At 42.2% G+C, this 16,857-nt stretch overlaps 1 protein-coding gene across 1 annotated transcript; it reads right to left on the minus strand.

The window, feature by feature from the left end:
* Positions 1–7,490: 7,490 nt before the first annotated feature.
* Positions 7,491–9,553, minus strand: LOC125360028 (cornifin-A). The gene is made up of 2 exons (XM_048357992.1): positions 9,338–9,553; positions 7,491–8,233 (listed from the first exon to the last, which is right to left on the minus strand). The coding sequence occupies exon 2, from the start codon at positions 8,212–8,214 to the stop codon at positions 7,777–7,779; it is 438 nt and encodes a 145-aa protein (XP_048213949.1). The 5' UTR covers positions 8,215–8,233; positions 9,338–9,553; the 3' UTR covers positions 7,491–7,776.
* Between the last annotated feature and the right edge of the window lie 7,304 nt (positions 9,554–16,857).

Consider the following 16,857-nt stretch of genomic DNA (forward strand, 5'->3'; position numbering starts at 1 on the left):
TACCTTTACACAATGGAATACTACATAGCAATTAGGAATGGTGAAATATTGTTATTTGCAGGGAAATGGTCAGAACTTGAACAAATAATGTTGAGCAAGACAAGCCTAGAACACAGAAAACAAAGGGGCATGATTTCCCTGATATATGACTGTTAACAAAGGGAGACGGAGAGACAGTAGAGACCAGGTCTGTGAAACCAAAAACTGCTTGTCAAATGGTATTTCCCACAGATTGGGGCAGCGACCCAACAGTATGTAACTAAAACCAAACAGCTACTCAACATATAAAGGTCAAAAATCGACCTCTCAGTGGAATACAATAGCTCAAAATCTATGTATGTACGTTCATATAAGACTACTGTCGACATATTGTCTAATATCGACATTACACTTAAAGCCCTAGGCGAATTTTCTTGGGCTTGGCCACGTGGCTACTGTATATGTTCTTGATTCATTGTATATTGTATATATATCTACCTGACCTAGAGAAGGGAAAGAAAAACAGGGCGTAAGATATCACAAGAAATGTACACACTGTCCTACTATGTAACTGTACCCTTTTTGCACAACACCTTGTCAAAAAAACTTGTGTCCAATTAATAAATAAATTAAATTAAAAAAAGAAAAATAGAGGATACAGATTGAGAAAGCATAATAAATACAACAGTGACCATAAAAAAAAAAGAATTAGTGACAAGTGCTCAGTGTGTGATGTCGATGGAGATTATGTCAGTTACTCAGATGCTCCTCGCACTGCTTGGTCTATAGGTCCTTAGAAATCAGAGACAGAAGAAATGACTTTCTGCATTTTTCCTACTTCCCCATGGGTGCTCTCCGAAGTGTAGTTTGGCAATACTGACTTGGTTCTTGTGAAAGTCCTAGAGATTTTATTTGTCTTTCTCCACTTATATCAAACCATTAATGTCCTACTGCCAAAATAAAAATGGAAACCATATTCTCACCATCCTGACATCATGGGCTTCCTAGAACATACCTGGAGAAGCACTTACTTAACCTAAGAACTTTAACGTGTCTAGATTGGAAAAATCAAGGCAGTTATTTTTAGAGACTCAGAAATATTGGCCCTTGAGATAAGATACTGTATAAAGTCTTGAGACAAGGAGAATGCACTTCACAAATTAAAATCTCACAAATTACTCCCTCAATAAAGGTATCTTGTCAAAACTTTTGTACTCTCAAGAAGGAGTAAGTGGAAAAAGATTATATAACTATTGGAGATTTAAGAAATAAGATCAAATTGCAAAAGAAATATTTTTAGCTTATCCATTTGCTTGTCTGTTCTTACATGTATTAAGGATTGGTAATTTATCACTTTTAAAGTGCAGAAATATGGCTGGGAATGTGGCTTAGTGGTAGAGTGCTTGCCTAGCATGCACGAAGCCCTGGGTTCAATTGTTCAGTACCACATAAACAGAAAAAAGCCAGAAGCTGTGCAGTGGCTCAAGTGGTAGAGTGCTAGCCTTGAGCACAGGCTCAGGGACAGTGCCAAGGCCCTGAGATCAAGCCCCAGGACAGGCAAAAAATAATCTAAAGTGTAGAAATATGATATTTACAGATGGGAATGTATTTTTAGTTAGGCAAAGCAGCCTCAAGAAAGCAAAAAGGATCACAAATGCCATAGATCAATGACTGAAAACACCCCCTCCCTCCCAAAAAAAACCCCCAAACAACAAGAAGCAGAACACAAATCACTCCCCAGCTCCAGTCATCTTGCTTAAAGTTTCTAGAGGGGCATAGTCATTGTCTTTTGGTCTGGCTCCCACTTGCAATTAATAATGCCAGTTCTAGTTAATAAAGTCCTTCAAACATAAAGAAACGATAAGGGGATAGAAACACTGACCACCTCTATTTGATAAGCATGTGTTTGGTATTACTCCTTGGGAGTGTGTACAATTATTACGTGTTAAGTAAAAAAAAGAAAGTTCTTAGATGAGAAAGTATAATTTATTTTAAAACTTACCCTTTATTTTTTTTTAATTAAAAAATCTATGTGACAAAATGAGAACTTCATGTAAGATACTACTGGTACATTTCAAATTTGAAGGTTTAAGAAAAAGCATGTGTGCCAATGAGCTTTCTGAAGGATAATTTTCTGAAGGATAATTCTGAAGGATAATTCTGAAGGAAATTTCTGAAGGATAATTTTACTTGGAGAAATAACTGACAGGCAAGGTATCAGGCTTGGTGTTTGGTAGATCTTTCTTCAAAAACCATGTAAGTCAGCCTATCATGTCAGAGAAAGCAACCATTAGCAACAGTCCACCTGAAGGTGACCCTCATGGTCCCCTTATGCCTTTATGTAGCCTTTAGGTGTGGATGTGACCTGTGACCTTCTTCTACATACTAACTGTAGCAAACAATAATAATATTGGGCCAACACTCATGAAACCTTGATCCACTGTATGCATGGTTCCAACTTCGCCCACTAGAGCTTGAGACTCATTGGGTACTTGATGAAGCAAGAGCTTATCACTGAGGAATTGGTTGGTGGGTGTAATGGGCAGTCCCTTGGAAATTCAGTTGGATTCTCGGATCTGGGCATGACTCTTGCAGACAAGATTAAAAAGATGGAGCTCTTGGCTATTGGGCTGCAAGAAAATGAACTTGGCCAACAGCTGGAATGAGTTGGAAAATAGATAAAGAATGCAGATTACCAACATCTTGATTGAAGCTTTGTAGGGCTGACCTGTGGAGACTATGAGATAATAAATACCTGTTATTTTAAGATATTAAATTTTAAAAATATTTAAATTTTTATTATAAAGGTGATGTACAGAGAGGTTAGAATTACATAAGTCAGATAAAGAATACATCTCTTGGCTGGGGATATGGCCTAGTGGCAAGAGTGCTTGTCTCGTATACATGAGGCCCTGGGTTCAATTCCCCAGCACTATATATATAGAAAATGGCCAGAAGTGGCGCTGTGGATCAAGTGGCAGAGTGCTAGCCTTGAGCAAAAAAATAGAAGCCAGGGACAGTGCTCAGGCCCTGAGTCCAAGCCCCAGGACTGGCCAAAAAAAAAAAGAATACATTTCTTTTTGGATAATATCATCCCTTCCCTCAGCCTCTCCTAGTTTTCCCCCTCTTGTCCCTGATAGTATGGTAATAATTTGTTGCACAATAGAAAGCTAATAAAGTATTTATTGTCAACTATAAAAATGTAAACTATTTAGACAAAAATGATAATTTTGGAATGCTCTTGTTGTCATATTTGTTGGATTTTTCGTTGGTTTTTTTATTTTATTTTTTTGTCAGTTGCAGGGCTTGAACTTGGGGCCTGGGCACTGTCCCTGAGCTCTTTTGCTCAAGACCAGCTCTCTACCACTTTGAACCACAGTGCCATTTCTACTTGTTGACTTATTTGCTTACATATACGCATCTTACTTTCCCAGTACTAATGCATTTTTATCATGAGATTAGTGGTGGCTTAATATAAACTTATAGTTTGGCCAGGCCCTGGTGGCTCCCTCCTGGAGTCCTAGCTACTTGGGAGACTGAGATCTGAGGATCCAGCCCTGTTAGGAAAGTCCATGAGACTCTTATCTCCAATAAACCACTCAGAAAAAGCTGCAAGTGTGCTGTGACTCAAGTGGCAGAGAGCTAGCCTTGAGCTGAAGAGCTCAGGGACAGTGTCCAGGCCCAGAGTTCAAGACCAACAACAATAAAAATGTGTGTGTGTCAATAGTTGAATACTTTAAACAGTTCATTAGTATCCCGTGTTTGAGATATACCCTTTGTTGAATCCATCCTTCTGTTACAAACATCTGGGGAGCTTCCAGATGCTGTTCTGAGAGGACCAGCCAGTCTCCTGCCTTGACATTACTGACGCATTTTCTTGAAGAAAACCAGTCAAACAGACAGTCATGAATACCAAGGACTCTGACTCACCTAACTCTGTGATATGCACTGAGAACCACATTTTGGAAGAGTGCCCCTAGGAGGCATAGCCATCGATAGGGTCAGGAAGAGCCAGTTATAGAGAAGTGGGATCCACTCATACAACCATGGGCTGCCATTTCCCACCTAACACAAAGCGGTCTGAAAGGATCACACAGTCTTCCTGCCACACTGCTACAAAGGATTGATATCGGAGGTCCCTGCCTTAGCTGGCAGCTGTCTTTGTTTTCTGCAGCGCACATAAGGACTCATGGCTTTACTAGGAAGAGGAACATGGGGAATCAGAAAACCAAGAGGTAGTGATGAGAAGAAAGCTGAATAAACGTGTGTTTCATCAGCAGACAGCAGCCAATTGTAAACTGTACTTCTAACCCTGTGTGTTGAGGCGTGTTACCAGTGTGACTTCTCATGTGAATGCAGTACCTGCCCTCTACTGTTAACTTACTAAATGACATTCTGCTTACTGCTTAGGGAAGGAGGCTGGAGCTGAAAAGGAGCTCAGAGAGCACTCCAACCTGCCAGCTGTTCTATAACTGTGGGATGGCATTGTCTTTGCGTCACTGGAGTGAATGTTATTGGGGAAGCGTCCCACAAAAAAATATTTAGAATTGCAGAAGGGAAGTTATGTGGCTACGTGTGTGTGTGTGTGTGTGTGTGTGTGTGTGTGTGTGTGTGTGTAAAAGCAAGCTTAAGATGTTACTCCTAACCCCTTTTTACCTTTGGATTACTAGCCTGCAAACTGTGGCAAGACTTCAGGAAGGTTCTGGATAAACAATTTTCTTTCCCTCTAGCTAATCAAAACCTTAGATTTAAAAAAATTTCTTTAATCCCTTAAAGAAGCATTATATAAAAGTGCTATTTCAATTTCTGGAGTAGCTGATGTTTAAAATGTAGAAGTATTCAAAGGACAAAATGTACAACACTTATTTTACTCAATAGTTGAGCATAACTACTGTTTTTTTTTCTGTATTTACTCTCATGTGTTACATGCTACAATATTTTACATGATCTTGATGTTGTTCTAACATTTTCCCATATGCATAAATATTCTCATATAATAATGGTATATTCCAGGACTGAGATAAATAAAAATAACTCGATCGATACTCTCTGTTGAGAATGTGTGTTGCTTTTTCTCATACTTTATTTTCATATTAGGTATAAAATTGAAACTCTTACCTTAACAAATAAATATTTGCATATGGGAATGAATATTTCCAGGTGGAGTATAAGGAGTGTACAGATATTGAAGAATTTGGCCTCATTTTGCTCAATTCACAAGGTAGTCTTGTAACCTTATAACTCTATCAACAATATGCCAGGGCTTGCTCATTTAGTGATGATGACTCCTGGAGATGTAGTGACTTTATCCATCATCCATGATCTTAGGGCTTGAACTCAGGACCTGGGCACTGTCCCTGAGCTTTTTCACTCAAGGCTAGCGTTCGACCACTTTGAGCCACTTCCAGCTGGTAGTAAATTGACAATAAGAGTCTCATGGACTTTCCTGCCTCAGGTCTCAGCCTCCTGAGAGGTTAGGATTACAGGCATGAGCTACCAGTGTCTGGCCTTAACATGTGACTACCTTACTAACCCATGTGATGCCATTTTCTCCTACAGGTCTGAAAACTGCTCATCAGCTTGAAAAACATTATGGGACCTTTTTTTTGTCTTTTAGTATCTCTGACCTCTTTCCAAACTCACTTTGAGTAGTTGTGCATCACACAGGCACCTTATACTCCTTTGGTATTAGGAAATATCCTTTAGTTAAGGAGGATCACTCCCCAGTGATCATTGCAACCTCTCTGATCCCTCCCTCCCCTCTTCTCCCCCGCCCCCCCCACTGAAATCCTACGCTGGAAGGAAGTTTCCAGGTATTCTAGATCTGATCAGCAGAGACTTTGAAGCTTGCTGGTCACCAGGAAATTCAGGAAGACAGAGAAAACTAGAGGCAGGAAGTCTAAGGATCTGGGCTCTGAGTAAAATATAACTGAGTGGCTTTAAGTGCTTATCTTCCCCTGCTGGACTTCCTTTTTTAAATTTTTTAAAAAGTTTTTCTTTTTTAATTGTTCTCTTTATTTATTTACTTTTTTTTTTTTTTTTGCCATTCCTGGGGCTTGGACTCAGGGCCTGAGCACCATCCCTGGCTTCTTTAGCTCAATGCTAGCACCCTGCCACTTGAGCCACAGCGCCACTTCTGGCCGTTTTCTGTATATGTGGTGCTGGGGAATTGAACCCAGGGCCTCATGTATAGGAGGCAAGCACTCTTGCCACTAGGCCATATCCCTAGCCCCTGGACTTCCTTTTGTTTCCTCTATGGAAAATGAACAGGCTGGATCAGGTGACTCCCCTATCCCCTCCCCACATCTTCTTTACCCTGATACTTTACATTACATACTTTCCATCAGTTTTGTGGAAAATACCTTAAAGAACCCACTTTTCCCTCCACAGCCATATCTTAGAACTGTCCTTGCTGTTGACCCCACTCCCTCATCTCCCCTCCCCTTCCCCTGAACAAATGCATCTTGTGGTTTTAGAGAAGAGAGCCTGAGACCAAGGCCTAGTCTGATGCTGATGCCTCAGGTGAACACAGATTCTGTTGAAGCTTTGAAACTCCTCAGTCAAAATAAGATTTCTTTCCTATTCCACCTCCATCTCACTCTGCTTCCACTACTCCACCTGACCTCACTCTTTCTGCTAATGTTTAAGGGGACCCCAGTTGTAAGAGGGTATGATGAAAAAGATACATGAAACATGTACTGTGTGTGTATGTGTGTGCGTGCACATGCGTGCATGTGAGAGTGAGAGAATATATTTGTATGTGAGGAAGGTGCAGATTGACTGCCTTAGAGAGCTCCTAGGGCAGGCATGTGGATTTCATTCCTCTTCAGGCCAATATGAAGTGTCTTCATAGTAGGCAAGGGGAACTCAATGAAGAAGACTAAAGGAGATGAAGTCTGTGAGTGTGTGCGGTGTGACTCTGGAATCTTAGCATATGGAAGTTGTGTGTGTATCAGTGCCTGCCTATCCAGATGTCTACTCCTGTGTGAGTGTGCGTGGCTGCTTCGTGAGGAGTAAAATGTGCAGAGGGAAGTGTGAATGCTTGTGTTTGGCTCCATGAGTTGGCAATATCAAAAAGGAAAGATGAATAAACAACAAATAATCAAGTTGGTGTATGCACAAATACCCACTGTTTGGATTAATTTTTTTTTAAAAGAAGGAATCGACTGAACAGAATAAGGATAATTTTGGGACAAGAACGCGGAGTTAGAGATCGCTTAAAGTGTGCACCACGTGTCCTTAGCTGTGAGTTGGTTGGGTGAATGAAGAAATTCCTGCTGTCACTGTGGCTGCCCAAAGTAACATCCTGAGTGGCCTTGACTCTCCCATGACAGCCCAGGAGTGTCCCGTGTATGCCACAGCTACACCAGCACAGACATGTTCCCAGCACCTGGATCAGGCACTTCTTACCAAAGACCTCATGACTAGTTTTACTGTGCTAGTTCCTGCCTCAAGATAAGAGAGTAACAAACGTATGAACGTGGAACCAGAAACTGACACATAACCAGGAGTGAAGTTAAAAGTGATTTAATGAGAGCAGGACAGGGAGGATTCACTTGGCTCCTCTTCAGATGAACCCTGAGCCAGGGAAAGACTCATTCAGTGAGACTTTCAGCCCTATTTAGAGGCTCAGAATGAGTATAAGGGATATCTTTTTAAGGGTTGCAAGGGGAGAAGGATTATAACTTGGTGACAGCATGACCATTTCAAGGTCAAGGGGCCCCAGGGGACTCCTGGGGAAGAAGGCTCAGCATCCCATGATGGATTGGCTCTTCTGGGGCCTGCCTGTGGACCATGTTACTTCTGCTTTGTCTTCTGCTGAGCTGGTGCTGGAGTGACCGTTGAGGGGCAGGGCTCAGGCACCTTGGGGTGGCAGGGCTCAGGCACCTTGGGGTGGCAGGGCTCAGGAACAACCGGGTTGCAGGGTTCAGGCGCCTTGGGGTGGCAGGGCTCAGGCGCCTTGGGGTGGCAGGGCTCAGGCGCCTTGGGATGGCAGGGCTCAGGAACAACCGGGTTGCAGGGTTCAGGAGCCTTGGGGTGGCAGGGTTCAGGAGCCTTGGGGTGGCAGGGCTCAGGCACTTTAGGGTGGCAGGGCTCAGGAACAACAGGGTTGCATGGCTCCTTGGTTTTAGGGGCGCACGGCTCCTGGGGTGGAGGCTGGCAAGGCTGTTTCACCTGCTGCTGCTGCAGCTGAGGAGGTACAGTGCAGGGCTGTTTCTGCTGCTGGGAGCTCATGCTTCAACAGGGGCTGGTCCTAGAGACAGAAAATGAACTCAGTGATCCCATGAAAGATAGTCAAGTTCAATGCCAAACAGATGACATTGCAGACCCTTCTAAAGGAGAGGGAGCCTCTCCCCCATTCATAATTGGAGGTAAAATATGCTGTGATCATTTCTAGGAACCTTCAAGAACAAGTGTTTAAGGACATCGCTCCATCTCCATGGAGTTCTTTCCCTGGCTTGCTTTCTCCCCCAGACATTTATTGAAATGCCACCCCCCCCCACCCAAAGAAAGCTGGATTCTGAGAAACACGTGAATCCATCTAGTGAGTCTTTTGGAAAGTGACATCCTAGAAACAATTGTAGTCCATCTACTCCTCTTGGCATATTTAAGGCGACTCTATGTTAATTCATACCCCCTATGGTTTTGCTTCTGTCCTTGGCTCTCATAGGTCCTTCTAAAATACATCTCTTTCCATCTCTGCTTGCCAAACACTATCCCATCATAGCTCACATTAAGAGGATTTTCTTGAACGATGGCTCCCCCAAACCATATCTTTGCCTTGGCTCTTTACAAAAACTATTTTCTTTCTTATATTCTCTCTCTCTCTCTCCCTCTCTCTCTCTCAACACACACACACACACACACACACACACACACACACACATCTGGGAGGAATTATTTTCCCAGTTAGGATGTAAGTTTGGTAAGTTTCACACTGGTCTCACTAATCTAAGGTGTCCAACACATTGTCATAAATACAATAAAAGTAGAGATTTACCCAATGAATTAAAATTAGTGTAATAAGTATTATACCATGTTTGCTGAGAGTGCTATGAAACTAAGCCTAAGCCTTTCACTTCTTATGAACTTCCTGTGGACATTTGAACAGATTCCTCCCTCTCCCTGAATCCTGAGTTCCATGGCTGCTCCACTGAGGTGGCAGATTTAACCATCTTTAAGTTCCCTTCAAATCCAAACGGTGCTGCAAGTTAAAGCAATTCCAGTATTCCTGCCTCTAGTTAATACCTTGCATCAACTTTTCTATACATATGTATCCTTCCCAGTTTCTAATAATAATAAAAATCATCAACATAAACAAGCAAGGATTTCAGAATAGTTGCAATCAGAGACTCACCTAGTTCACAGAGAAGAGCAGGCTGCCTGGTGGCTCAGGTGTGATGTGAAGGCATGGGCCAGCTTGGCTTTTTATAAGATGAACATCTCCAGGAAACAGACTTGCCCTGGCCACTATGTTTTCATTTCTACCTGTCACACATGACTCACCCCACTCCTCTCCATCACCCTTTGACTCAGCTTTGGTGATGAAAACTGCCCTGCTGATATAATGACACTAGCAATCTGACCATGATGTCATCCGGGTCCCACTGCCACCCTCCCCCTCAGACCCAGGTGGCAGGTTTGTGTTCAGGGGAGGGTTTAGCAACAGGTTCTCAAGGGTTTAATGAGTTAGCCCTGGGGGAGGTCTGAGTCCTCTGGTGGCCCTGCCACCTGCTGGGTTTGCCATTGCAAGGACTGCTCCTTGTGTTTTATGGGATAGAATACATATTAGCCATGAATGTGAGGAGAAGGGAAGAGGAGAAGAGGAAATGGGGTGGGCACTGATTGTCTCTCAGTAAGGGTGGATGCTAGAAAAGGAATGAGCTGACTTTAAACTCCTTGGATCATCTGGGGAAACTCGTGACCCCTGAATCCAGTTCTCATACCTCTCACCCAATTCCATGGAAATACAAACATTGAGAATTGTTCGCTTTTCACCCCAAGCCTCACCCTCATGACTGGTTGCCAATCTAGGTAAACCGGCTTCGCTTTCACCAACCACACCTTTGCCCCTCTGCTTTTGAAATATGCGATGTCTAACCCCTCTTCTGGGATCACCTCGCTCTTCTGTTCCACCCAGCTGGCTGTGGCCCTTTCCTCCTTCCGAACTGAACTCTTTTCTGCCCTCCTAAAAAGCTAGAAGACTTCACTAACCATCGTCACCCTGATCCCGTCCAGAGACCTCTGTGCAGAACCCTTCGTCCTTCCTGCCTACTTTAGCCTTAGCCCCAACTTGTAGATCGCTGCCAGCGGCACTATTTTTCTATTCTCTCTGACTCTCTGCTCCTGAGGAACTCCCAAGGGTCAGTCAGAACTGTGCCTGCTCAAACCAACAAGGTTCCCAAGGCCAGTTGTTTCCTCTTCCTGCAGCAAAAATTAAGTGGCCTGTGAATGAGAGCCTTTAATCCACACTTTGAAAGGGCTGGTTGGGGATTTGAAGCCAGGAGGTATACAACTGCTCACCCAAGGGTGAACCAACAAATAAAGAAAAAATCCAAGAGGGAATGAACTCCAACTTTTCTTTGTTTTAAGGAATTAGGCCCATACAGAAAAGACTAAAAGGTAGTAGAGGGAGTTCAGACTTCCTGGCTTGATTCCACGTCTACTCAGAGCTGGGGAAGCTTTGGGGAAGCCAGTGGCTATAAGAAGACAGGAAGAAGAGTTGTGTTTTGTGCAGGAGTCCTTAATTGTTGCTAGGCTAAATCCTCTTAAGTAGGAACAAAGCTGCCTGATGTTGAAAGTGGCTCTTGGGATAAAAGATATTTCTAATTCAGCTAAAAATAGAAGGGAGTGAATTAGCATAGGGAAAGTAACAGACTCAGTTTACTACAACAAGTATGGACCTTACATTCCTAGGCTGAGAACAGTGCTGTGCTGCACGGGAGAGTCCCTCCATCTGTCAGGGAACCCGGGCTTCATCCTCACATTGCTCCTAAGCACGACTGGCATTATTAGATACTCATTAATGTTTGCTACAGAAAGAGGAAACAAACATGGCCTTGGGAATATGGTTGGCGTGGATAGGCACAGTTCAGACCCTTGGGAGCTTTCAGGGTTAGAGAATCAGGGAGAGCCAGGCAAACACTGCAAGGAGCAGGACAAGGACCCAAGATAGGAAGGCAAAGGCTGAGGTCCTGAAATAGCTATCTCTAATTCAGGTGATTTCACTCTACAGGAGGTCTCAAAGTAGTGTAATGCCAGGGCCTAGGTTCCCTGACCAGAGAGACAAAGGATGCTTCAGAGCCCCTGCCCAGCTGCATACGTATTCTCAGGATTCTCCCTGACGTGGGGACTTCTAAGAACAGCAATTGTATCAGCAACGTCCTCTTATCAATGTAGTGTGAGACTGAGACAATTGATTGAGCACTGCATTCCTAGCATAATTTAGTAATGGGGGTGACCTTTGAAAAATCCAAATTACCTCAAAACTCAGATGTGAATGGCTCTTCTTCTTCTCTGATTTTTCTCTTCCCACCACACACACCTAAATGTTATGGCCTCACAGTGGGGGCAGCCTCCCATTGTGTCTGGACAGGCATGGAAACCTGTTGTAGAGTAGCTGCTTATCAACTGGTGAGTGAAGACTGATGGACTGACTGACTGAATAAATGGGTAAGGGGAGGGAATGGTATGATTTGTCAAGAGAGACATAGAGACTTCTTTGGTAACTACTGAGAAAATCATTTGTAAGAGGAACATCCCTTTGTGTTGGTTTCTCGGAATGAGCTGAGAAGAGGTAAGAAGCCTGCGCTTAGGATGTCTTGGGAGGTCTCTAACCAGTCCCTCCGTCTGAGGAGGGGGAAGAAGCAGGACTGAGGAAGGAAATGGTTTCAGCCTCCAACAGGAGCTTATTTAGTGGAAGAATCAGACCCAACCTTGGGGTACCTCATTCCTTCACCACTCTTTCTCCTTAAGAACAGACCTCTTTATCCTCCCTCTTTATCATTCCATCCTTGAGGTGTTAGACAAAAACTTTACTTCTGTTGTATGCTTTATGTAAAGGCAGGCAACCTTCTTCAGTAGAACAGCATTTTTTTTTCTTATATGATTGTGTTAGCTCTATTTTATCTATTTATTTATTGTTCCTAACATTCAAGTTTTCATGTTCTCCATATTATATCTTGAACTATTGGACAGTGACAATGACTGTTCAACCTCCCCCACCCCTCGCCCAGAGGCAGCTGAAGACACTGGTGATTGTGTCATGATCTGGGCATGCCCTTGTTAAGGACACTGAGGTGGAAAAATAAGCAACTCTCCAAGAGTTCATAAAGTTATAACATTCCATGATACTGTCTCTGTAACCATGAAGGGAACACTCAGTACCCAGGGGGCATTCTATGAACTGGAGGGCCACTCTTAGAAGAGATACTGACTAGGTCCTGACCCTCTCATACGTCTGCTCTGACAAGTTGGCCCATTGATCATTTGAATGAATGAAAGGCTCAGGGACTCCAGAGAATATTGGAATCTGATATTGGTTCCGCCTGATGTGCTCTCCCTTCTCTCACGCATTGCCCCTTCGGCTATGGAGGGAACAGTGGGATAAGCCCTTGACTAAAGCTTTTCTACAGAGAATATAAAACCTCATGGGAGATGGGAGATGATTGCTGTGTGTGTACTTGTTTGTCCCTTCTTTTGTTTGTGTCTGATTTGTCCTCAGTCCTTATCTGAAAGAAAACTCATAGCAGTCCCTAGACTACAGGTTTGGAAACATAAAATCCTGGATTCTAACCCTGGCTCTGTTCTTTGCTAGTAGTATGTGAGATATTGAGAGAGTCTCTTAATAATAAAATCTACCACTGGCTTGGTTCCAATGTGCATAACAGCAATGCAAACAGCAGAGTACAAATCCATTCTAAAGATGTATAAGCTAAAAGCACAAAGACTTGGTCACTTAACAAGTTGACAGGAAAATAGTGACAAAGAGCCAAGAAGCAAATTCTGCACTGTGACTCTGAGGCTTTGGTGAATCCCAGTTTATCTTACCTGTACCTTAGGAATGATAATATTTGCCCTCAGAGCAGTTATTAAGTGATTACATATGCAAAGTCATGACATTGTGGATGGGCAATAGATATCAGGTGCATTTCTCCTTAGGGTCTGACTACATCTATTGCTAGAAACTCATCTCTAATGACTCAGAAAATTCTGTCATTTGCTTCAATTTAGAAGCAATCAGTCATCCATTTAACACATGATTGTGGGATGATGGTTAACTGTCAAGCATGAGAATCCAGCTTTGTGAACTCTGGTGGGGAAATAAGGAATATTCGATGAGCTTCTGGGAGCCAGTTCCCACCAAGCAGTGTCTCTCCTCAGCATAATTGCTACTTGTAATCTTACTGAAAATATAGTTACAATCTCTCCATCCTAATGAAAGAGAAATGGGTAGGGGAAGGGTCTAAGGATCTATATTACTAAAATATGCATCAGGTGGTTACATGATCAGACAAGTTGGGCTGACTCTAGATTCTAAACGTACTGGCGTTTCCTCCTTCATTGCAATTGATATTATCTAGGATCTTTAAGAATGTGTACATCTAATGGAATCAGGTAACATGAAGGGACAGGTGGGTTAAGATAGAGATGGTGGAGGGAGAATGATGGAAGAAGTGACATTGATCAAGATGTGTTGTACTCACATGTTCATATGTTCTATTAAACTCCTTTGTATAACTACTTTATAAAAATACGTGCATTACAGAGTTTTAGTTCAGTGTGTTTTTTTTTTTTTTTTTTTTGGCCAGTCCTGGGCCTTGGACTCAGGGCCTGAGCACTGTCCCTGGCTTCTTCCCGCTCAAGGCTAGCACTCTGCCACTTGAGCCACAGCGCCGCTTCTGGCCGTTTTCTGTATATGTGGTGCTGGGGAATCGAACCTAGGGCCTCGTGTATCCGAGGCAGGCACTCTTGCCACTAGGCTATATCCCCAGCCCCAAGTTCAGTGTGTTTTTAAGAAACCCATGGGTGAATGAACTAAGGATTGAAAAGCATTGCCCCAAGAAAAATGGTAACTTGTAGCACTCAACCCTATAGGAAAATTCAGTCCTCTGAACTGCTTCAGGTGGAAGGAGGTATAGGTGGATGCTAAGGCTCCTAGCCAGATAGTGATGTTGATGCAACTAGATGCTGATGAATGTGGGTGTTTGTCCTGAGGCTATTGGGAGACTTGTGACACAAGTCCCGTGGAAGGAAGGCTAAGTACTGCCACATGCCCTTGTTCCTCACTCTCCCTCTGGGGAACTTATCAAAAGACAGGTCCAGGCAGGTTTGGCCAGGCTAGGATGAGAGCCAGTAGCTTGGGGCCAGGAAATGATCCTGAGTCACGTTCTTGGCCACCATCATGTGCTTGGGATGGAGACTTTCTGGTGGGTTAAAGATTCATACTTCCTACTTCAAAGAAGCTGCTCCACGTGCCTAAGTTTGACCTCTGGAGTCTCAAATAACTCACAAAGAATTCATTATTCTCTTCTGTGAAAAGAGAAATCTTGTCCTCTACTTCATAGATTCAATGATGGGGCCCACTTTAACTGAAAAACACATAAGAACAAGAGAAGCCATGCAATTGTTTACTGATGTAAAAGAATGAAATTTAAACCTTTGTCTTTTACCAGATACAAAAGTCATCACAAAATGGATTAAAGATTTAACTATAAGACCCGAGCCTATAAAACTACTAGAAGAAAACAAAGAGCAAGTACTTCATGATATTCAAGTAACAGTTTTTTTGGAATCTGACCTCAAAATCACAGGCAAGAAGAACAGACAAATGAGGTGCTGTCAAACTAAAAAGCTCCTACATAGTAAAAGGAGCATGAACAAAATGGAGATAAATGATAGAACATGAGAAAACATTTTAAAACTATACATCTGACAAGGGACTAACATCTAGAATTTACAAGTAGCTCAAACAACTCAAAAGAATGAAAGCAACTAACCTGATTAAGAATATGTAAAAAACCTGAGTAGATGCCACTTGAAAAATTCATAATATGTTCAACATTACCAATCATCAGTAAATTGTGAATCAATCTGAGATGAAATACTACGTCAAGCATCTTAAAACACCTATTATCAAGAAGATAAATGGTAAAAAGTATTGGTAAGAATGTCTAGAAAAGAGAATCCTAATGTATTGTTTGTGGGAAAGTAAATCAGTGTAGCCTTTATGGAAAAACACTATGGTGTTCATAAAAATACCCTAAAAAATAGAACTACCGTATGATCTAGGTAATCCCATTATGGGATATACATCCATAGGAAATAAAAAAAGTATATGAGGGTAGTAAATGAAATTCCTGAAGTCCTACATTTGTTGCAATGCTTTTCACAATAGCCAGTATATAAACTCAACCTAAGTGGTTATCCACAGATGAATAGATAAATAAAATACGGTATACACACACACACACACACACACACACACATCTAATGCAGTACTATTCACCTATGAAAAAGAATGTAATTCTGTTATTTTTTGCATGGGTGGACTGGGAGGATATTATTTTAAGGGAAATAGGTTAGGAACAGGAAGTATGATATCATTCATGTGGAACCTAAAAAAAAAATTAGTTTCATGGAAACAGAGAATAAGTAGACAGCCTTAGGTGGTCTCTTAGTGGGGAGGGAGGATAGGGAAATATCAGATAAACAATATATGGTAAAAACCAAATAGAATAAATATAACAAATGTGTTAAGAATAGACAAATACATAGACAAGAAGTACATAGTTGATTTAGGGGTAGGGAGAGTAGAATGGGAGAGAGAAGTAGAGAATGACTGATCATAGAGCCATAGAGTTTCCTTCCTTCCTTCCTTCCTTCCTTCCTTCCTTCCTTCCTTCCTTCCTTCCTTCCTTCCTTCCTTCCTTCCTTCCTTCCTTCCTTATGTTGCCAGTCCTGGGCCTTGGACTCAGGGCCTGAGCACTGTCCCTGGCTTCTTTTTTTTGCTCAAGGCTAGAACTCTGCCACTTGAGCCACAGCGCCCCTTCTGGCTGTTTCTATATATGTGGTACTGGGGAATTGAACCCAGGGTTTCATGTATATGAGGCAAGCACTCTTGCCACTAGGCCATATTACCAGCCCCGTAAAGTTTCTTTTTTATGTGATGAAAATGTTTTTGAATTGGTGGTGAGGACTGTATAAGCTTGTGAATATACTAAGAACCACGAGATTGCATGCTTTAAGTGAGTGTGATATGCGAATTATATCTTAATAAAGCTGTTTAAAAAGTAACAAAACAAAACAAAAATAAACATCAGAGAGCTTGGGCATAAAGTGATAAGAAGTTGCGAAAAGTGAATGGGAAATAAAATCTAGTAGAATATAGGGGTCATTTTAGTAAGGTGTGCTTGTGGATGCATCTTGGTGCTGGTTCTCTGCCCTTGATGATGAGGGTTGCTTTTACCCTGCTTAGTTGAAGGGAAAATTTAAGCTATCTCCCAAAGAGACATTTATTCTCTGCTTGTCATCAGATAAGGGGAGGACAGACGACGCTTTCTATGACTGCTGGTTCTTAGCCGCATAAGGTTATTTGGTGTCATTCTTGTGCCAACGTGGCACATGTTAAGGTGGCAGATCTTCATGCCCCTGTTTATCCTCAATAATTCAAAACAAAAATTCAGTTTATACGATCACCACTTCTTTCTTTCAGATCTCCTGGTTGTCACTGTTGGAAGTTGTTCATGGAATCTGACCTCATTCATTTATTTATTTACTTCATTGTTGTTGTTGTTTTTTTTTTTTACTTCATTGTTTGTTTGGTTTTTTTCTTTTTGGGCTTGTGCCCAAAACACTAGTGCTTGGTTAGGAAATCTC

Source organism: Perognathus longimembris, chromosome 11 (genome assembly GCF_023159225.1).
Source record: "Perognathus longimembris pacificus isolate PPM17 chromosome 11, ASM2315922v1, whole genome shotgun sequence".
NCBI lineage: Eukaryota > Metazoa > Chordata > Mammalia > Rodentia > Heteromyidae > Perognathus > Perognathus longimembris.

Excerpts from the sequence above, each read along its gene's own strand:
- LOC125360028 (XM_048357992.1), bottom strand. The coding sequence starts at position 8,214 with ATGAGCTCCCAGCAGCAGAAACAGCCCTGCACTGTACCTCCTCAGCTG.